Raw genomic sequence first — 6,815 nt, 5'->3', positions numbered from 1 at the left:
AATTAAGTTTTCGTTTGCAGTCTTCCTTCCTGATTTTCCACTGTGATTTTCGTGTCCTGATAAATCGCCGACCTACCCCAGTCCTAGTTCGAGGCACACTCTTACAAAATTGGGATACATTATTTTTATATTTTGGTAGTGGTCCCGCCGGGATTATACCCCACGGAATAGGCTCCCCAGCTGCTTGTGGTAATGGTAAACAAGCAGTGATACTGGTCGCATTTTGGGCCTTCCCGAAATCTCGGATTAGTCCCACCAACAGATTTTCCCTAGGTGTTTCGGTTTGGTTTCCAAAACACACGAAGCTTAAGAGGATTATCAGTCTTTTCCACCACCCAATCATCCTTTTGTATATCTCTAGGTGCCCTTTTTACATGCGCTGAATGTACCCACGCAGTAATCCCATCGACTTTTACAGCGGTGGGAGTTGTTAACAATACCACATACGGTCCCTTCCACCGAGGTTCGAGCGTCTCTGATCGGTGTCGTCTAATCAGAACTTTGTCTCCGACCTGGAACGAATGGGGCATCGACACCTCACCCGGATCGTAGAGGTTCTTCAACTGTTCCCAAACTTCTTTTCTAACTACTTCCAACGCTTTTAGGCGTGCTGCAAGAGTAAGAGAGGGCACAACAGGTTCATCAGTCCCCACTATTTCTGTCAGAGGAGGGGGACTCCCATACAAGATTTCATAAGGGGTGAGCCCCGTAGGTCCTGGGGTGTTTCGAACCCTAAACAGAGCGAGGGAGAGAAAGACTGTCCAATCCCTCCCGCCGGTCTCCACTACTAATTTAGTTAAAGTTTCTTTCAAGGTCCTATTCATCCTTTCTACCTGTCCTGAACTTTGAGGGTGGTATGCACAATGGAGCTTCCAGTTAATCCCCAATTGTCTGGCTACTCCCTGACTTACCTGGGCGACAAAGGCAGGTCCATTGTCTGACCCGATTACCTTGGGAATACCAAACCGGGGAAAAATCTCTTCCAGGATCTTTTTTGCGACTACTAGTGCTGTTTCGTTCCTTGTAGGGTATGCTTCGACCCATCCAGAGAAGGTATCTACAAATACTAACAAATATTTGTTACCGTACCGGGCAGGTTTTACTTCCGTAAAGTCTACTTCCCAATATGCTCCTGGTCGATCTCCTCTCAGTCTCTTTCCTTGGATTCCTTTAGTATGTCCTGCATTTGTAAAGGCACATGCCTCGCAATTTTGTACGATGCGTTCCATGGTTTTTCGTAGGTCCGGGACCTTGTAGCGTGATTTTTTTGCTAGTGTGATAAGTTTTTCAGTCCCCAAATGCGTAAGTCGGTGCATTTTATCGATGTAAGCTTTCCCTTCCTCAGCGGATAGGTTTGTTTCTTCCTTTCCTTCCACTGCCTGTTTGTCGTCAAGTTTTACTGAGAGTATCATGGCCTCTAGTGCGGCCTCTTTGGCAGTTGTGTCTGCCATTCGATTCCCTCTTGCAACCCAGTCATCTCCTTTTTGATGCCCTGGGCAATGTATGATGGCCACCTTTTTGGGGAGATGTACGGCTTCTAGGAGATTTAAAATTTCCTCTTTGTTCTTAATTTCCTTCCCCGCCGATGTCAAGAGCCCCCTCTGTCTGTATATTGCCCCATGGACGTGGGCTGTTGCGAAGGCGTATCTGCTATCGGTAAATATGTTAATCACTTTTCCTTCAGCCAACCTCAGGGCCTGTATGAGGGCTACTAGTTCGGCTTTTTGGGCAGAGGTCCCCTCTGGCAACGAGCTAGCCCACACGACCCGTTTCCCGTCCACTACGGCTGCGCCAGCCTTTCGCTTTCCTTCCAACAGGTAGCTGCTCCCATCGGTGAACCACGAGGGGGTTCCTTCCATAGGCTGGTCAGTTAGGTCTGCGCGAATGCCCACTTCTTCGGCTAGAACCTCTTGGCATTCATGGAGAGGCTGGTCACTCTCTCCTGCTTCAGGCATCAGTGTGGCTGGGTTCAGGATGGCTGGAGGGGCAAACTTAATACGTTCAGTTAGTAACAGACTCTGATAGTAAGTCATCCTGGCATTTGTTAACCACCGGTCAGGAGGTTGTCGAATAATGCTTTCCAGGGAGTGGGCTGCAATGATTGTAATTGGTTGTCCAAAAGTAAGTTTATCAGAGTCTTTTACCAAGACTGCGGTGGCAGCCACTATTTTAAGGCAGGCAGGCCATCCACTGGCCACGGGGTCTAATTTTTTTGACAAGTATGCCACTGGCCGTTTCCAGGGTCCGAGTTTCTGTGTTAACACACCCCGGGCCACTCCCTTTCGCTCATCCACGAACAGAGTAAATGGTTTGGTGAGGTCAGGTAACGCCAGAGCAGGGGAACTTAACAGCGCCTTCTTTATGTTGGTGAAGGCCTCCTCCTGCTCTTTGCCCCATACGAATTCTCCTTTGTTTTTGGTGAGTGGATATAGTGGTTCAGCCAAGCTAGCAAACCCAAGTATCCAAAGGCGACAGAACCCCGCCGTTCCCAGGAACTCACGCACCTGTCGAGAGGTTGACGGGGTGGGGATCTGCAAGATGGCCTTCTTTCGGGCTTCCGTCAGCCACCTTTTTCCATCCTTTAGAGCATATCCCAGATAGGTTACCTCTTTCTGGCAGATTTGTGCCTTCTTTGCTGAGACACGGTACCCCAACCTTCCAAGTTCAACCAGTAGTCTGCGAGTTCCCATCAGGCAGCTTTCTTTGGTGGACGCCGCGAGTAGGAGGTCATCTACATATTGGAGTAAAGTTACCTGTGGGTTTTGTGCCCGGAAAGTTGCCAGGTCCCTGTGGAGGGCTTCATCAAACAAGGTAGGAGAATTCTTAAATCCTTGTGGTAATCTTGTCCACGTGAGTTGACCCACTCTCCCACTTTCAGGATCTCTCCACTCGAAAGCGAAAATTAACTGGCTCACTGGATGCAGTCGCAAGCAGAAAAATGCATCCTTTAGGTCAAGGACTGTATACCAGGCACGATCTGGGGGAAGAGAGCTTAAGAGATTATATGGGTTGGGTACCGTAGGATGTAAGGTAAGGACTCTTGTTGACTTCCCGCAAGTCCTGTACTGGCCGATAATCCCCAGTCCCAGGTTTCTTTACCGGCAAGAGTGGTGTGTTCCAGGGAGATTTACAAGGCACAAGAATCCCTTGTTGTACAAGCTTGTCGATGTGAGGTCGTATCCCTGCTACTGCCTCTTTTGACAATGGGTATTGTTTTACGCTTATTGGGGTGGCACTTGATTGCAGCTTGATCACTATGGGAGGGATGTTCACCGCTTCCCCCATGCCCCCAGTTTCGGCCCATGCTTTCGGATACTGCTTGAGCCACTTTTCAAGGTTATCCAGGTTCTCCTTGGGGTTTTGGTATAGTCTATATTCCTCCCCCAAGTGCAGAGACAATACGCATGTTTTTGGCTTTCTGCCTGCAAGGGCGATCTCAGGGCCAGCAGAAGTAAAGCTTATCTGAGCCTTCATTTTTGTTAACAGGTCTCGTCCGAGGAGGGGGGTAGGGCACTCGGGTATTAACAAAAAAGAATGGGATACCTGGTTAGTTCCCAAGTCAATAGTTCGATTAGTTGTCCAGGGGTATTCTTTTCGACCTGTTGCTCCAATTACCATGGTCTGTTTGTTAGTTACAGTCCCTAATGAGGTTTTCAGTACGGAATATTCTGCCCCAGTATCAATCAAAAAATTTACTGGGGTCCCCTCCACATTTAACGTTATCCTAGGCTCGGGGAGGGGTTCCGGGCCCTGACCCCATTAATCTTCATCTTCCTCCAGGGTTAGTACTCTCTTTCCCTTTTTCTTAGGGCATTCACGGGCCCAATGCCCATGTTCCTTGCAGAACGCACATTGATCTTTTCCCAGTCTTCTGGGTCCCTTATTCCTGTCATTGTCGTCCAGGTCCCTTCCTCCTTTCGCCTGTCTTTCCCCTTGGCGTTTCCCCTCGGCCATTACTGTAGTAAGTATTCTTGTTAAATTCTTATCCTGTCTCTTTTGTCTTCGTATTTCTTCCTTCTCTCTCTCATTCTTTTCCCTCTCCCACTTTTCTTCCTCGGTTTCCCTTTTATGGAACACTTTCTCAGCCTCTTTAACAATATCTTGCAGGGTGTAATCCTGCAATCCCTCGATATGCTGCAGTTTTCGTTTTATATCTGGTGCAGCTTGTCCAATGAAGGACATGATAACGGAGGCCCGTTGTCCCCTAGATTCGGGATCAAATGGGGTATAAATACGATAGGCCTCCATGATACGTTCTAGGAACACCGAGGGTGGTTCATTAGGCCCCTGCATAATTTCTCTCACCTTTGCCAGATTGGTAGGTTTCCTGGCTGCCCCTCTTAGTCCTGCTACCAGAGCCCGGCGGTATATGGACAGTCGTTCCCTACCTGCTGCTGTATTATAGTCCCATTGCGGCCGCGCTACTGGGAACAACGCCTCCACTTCCATTCCTGTTCGAGGGGGTTGGCCTGGTTGGCCTTCCTGCAGGGTTTTTCGTGCCTCCGAGAAGATTCGTTCTCGCTCCTCTGTGGTGAAAAGTGTTTGAAGTAACTGCTGGCAGTCGTCCCATGTGGGCTGATGGGAGTACATCAGGGATTCGACTAGTCCTATGAGGGCAGCAGAGTTCTCAGAAAAAGAAGGGTTATTTGCTTTCCAGTTGTACAAATCGGAGGACGAAAAGGGCCAGTACTGTAATGGTTGTAACTCATCTGGCTCTGTGGGGGCTGGCCCCACCGCCCGGAGTGGTAAGGCTACAGTGGAGTCTGGTCCCTCAGGCATTATCCCCCGTTTACTCCTGGTACCGGTATAGGGTCCTTCTTCCCAACCCCCCGGGTTATATGGCACAGGTACTCCCTCGTCTGGGGACCGGGGTCCAGTTGGGGGGGCGGTGGGTATAGATGTGGATACAGGTGGAGTCCATTCAGGGGGTCCTTCGACCTCTGGATATACCTTGGTCTTAGGGCTTGGTTCTTTCAATTTTTCATAATCTCCTCCATTATTGGTCACCCCTTCTTCTACTCCTGTGAGAGCCAGAGTCCTGGTTGTCACAGGTACGCCCCGTCTAAAGTATGAGTAGGATGGGGCTAGGACTCTTATTTTATCATTTGGAAGAAATGGTCGGACCCAGTCCGGCGGATACATCACCAAATCTTCCCATACTGTGATATATGGTTCTTGGTCAGGATGGCCTCCTATTGAGGCGAAAATAGTCATTCGGACTGCCCGTATGGTATGGATGTCAAAGGTACCTGACCGTGGCCATCCTACTTTAAAGGTTGGCCATTCACTTTCGCAATAATTTTGCCAATCCCCCTTCTTGATAATAAGAGACAGGTTTTGCCCTCGTGCTTTTACTTTTGCCCAATGTGCCAATGTTAATGACAGAGGGGTGGATCGGGACTGCCCCATGGTTATCAGTAATACAAAAAAGATTATAATAAGACACACACACACAGAAACGATTTCTTGCTCTCCACGACTTTTACACCACGGAAGAGATCTTATCAAAATTTCAGAAGGGCGGAGACTTCGTCCCCTCATTCACTCCACAAGGACCAGCTAGGTTTCACCTATAGGCAAAGGTTGCCTATTTTCACCCGTGAGGCGTCGCCCAGGGCCGTAGCCTGTGGTGCCGGACACGTCTGTCCCCCACACGTGCTACTCAGAAACCTCTTTAAAGTCTGTCAGACCTTTACTGACCCAGCAGCTTCAGTTTTCCCGTGACCCTTACTTCCAAAACAACATAACACAACCCTGACAATTATGACTCCTATCCTTACACAGGTAGAACATAAAAAATCAATACAATTAATCAGGCACATCTAAAATTTTGCACAAAGGGGTTTCTGTCCCGTACCTATCCCCGTAATTGTTGAGTGTGACTCTCAGGTGAAACCAACAAATACACTTATGGACACAGAGGCGGCACAAAAAGCATTCCCTGAACTTACAAGGGTATCAAGGTATGTTCTCACCCAATCACCCACAAAAGTAACATTCACTTGGTCTCTGATGCTTAAGATAACTGTGCAACAGCGAGCTCCCAATCTCACACACTTAAAACATTTTCAGAGGTTAATGGAGAGAGAGAGAGAAAAAGAGAGTGAGAGACTGAGAACCTTATCCGTGTATCCCTAAGTGTTTTTCTTACTGAAGTTGGGGATTATGGACTGTTGGGTCACGAGGTTCAGGAAAGAATCCTTAGTCCCAGACCTGGTCAACAGTAGGCTTATTTAAGGAGACCCTGCCGTTGAGTCACGAGGTTCAGTCTGGACCCCCTTGCTTTCTAAGGCACCCTTAAAAGGGGCTTAGGTGCGGCTAGATCCAGACCTAGTCTCAGACTTGGTCAACGGTACGCAGCCTATGACATAGAGGAATGGGCACTAATTTAAATTTCGAGAGACACAAAAGAAACAGAGATAATGGAAAGAAATAACGTTAAAAACAATGTTATCTCAACAAAGCCTGCTCAGTTACACAAACCACAAACTCTTAATCTCAATCTACACAAGCTCACAAGCTCTCATGTGGCGCCACAAACATTCACACAAAAAAGCTCACCTCCAAGGGGTCATCGTTTCCTGAGGTGTTCGTCGTTGATCCCGGACGAGCCCCCAAAATGAAAGGCGAAGCTTTCCTCTACCCAGGCAGACGTGCACCTCAGAGGAAAACGAGGAGCCGACTAGATGCAAACGCACGAGGTGAGGTTTATTTCGGAGCTCCGGGTCGTCTCGTAACTCACGCAGGAGTCAGAGGAGGCGACCCTGGTGCTCAGTAGAAAAGGGTTTTTATAGGGTTTACACGCCACACAACAG

General features: G+C 48.4%; 1 protein-coding gene across 1 annotated transcript; it reads right to left on the bottom strand.

Annotated features, from left to right (window-relative positions):
* Nucleotides 1-601: 601 nt before the first annotated feature.
* LOC133629295 (uncharacterized) lies at nucleotides 602-5,446 on the bottom strand. Its single transcript, XM_062019952.1, is given in 4 exon segments — nucleotides 602-610; nucleotides 943-989; nucleotides 992-3,042; nucleotides 3,044-5,446. Coding segments are annotated over 4 exon segments (4,473 nt in total). The 5' UTR covers nucleotides 5,410-5,446.
* Between the last annotated feature and the right edge of the window lie 1,369 nt (nucleotides 5,447-6,815).

This window comes from Colius striatus, unplaced genomic scaffold, assembly GCF_028858725.1.
Source record: "Colius striatus isolate bColStr4 unplaced genomic scaffold, bColStr4.1.hap1 scaffold_37, whole genome shotgun sequence".
Classification (NCBI taxonomy): domain Eukaryota; kingdom Metazoa; phylum Chordata; class Aves; order Coliiformes; family Coliidae; genus Colius; species Colius striatus.
The sequence above is the reverse complement of the archived record's forward strand: the minus strand, read 5'-3'. Positions and strand labels throughout refer to the sequence as shown.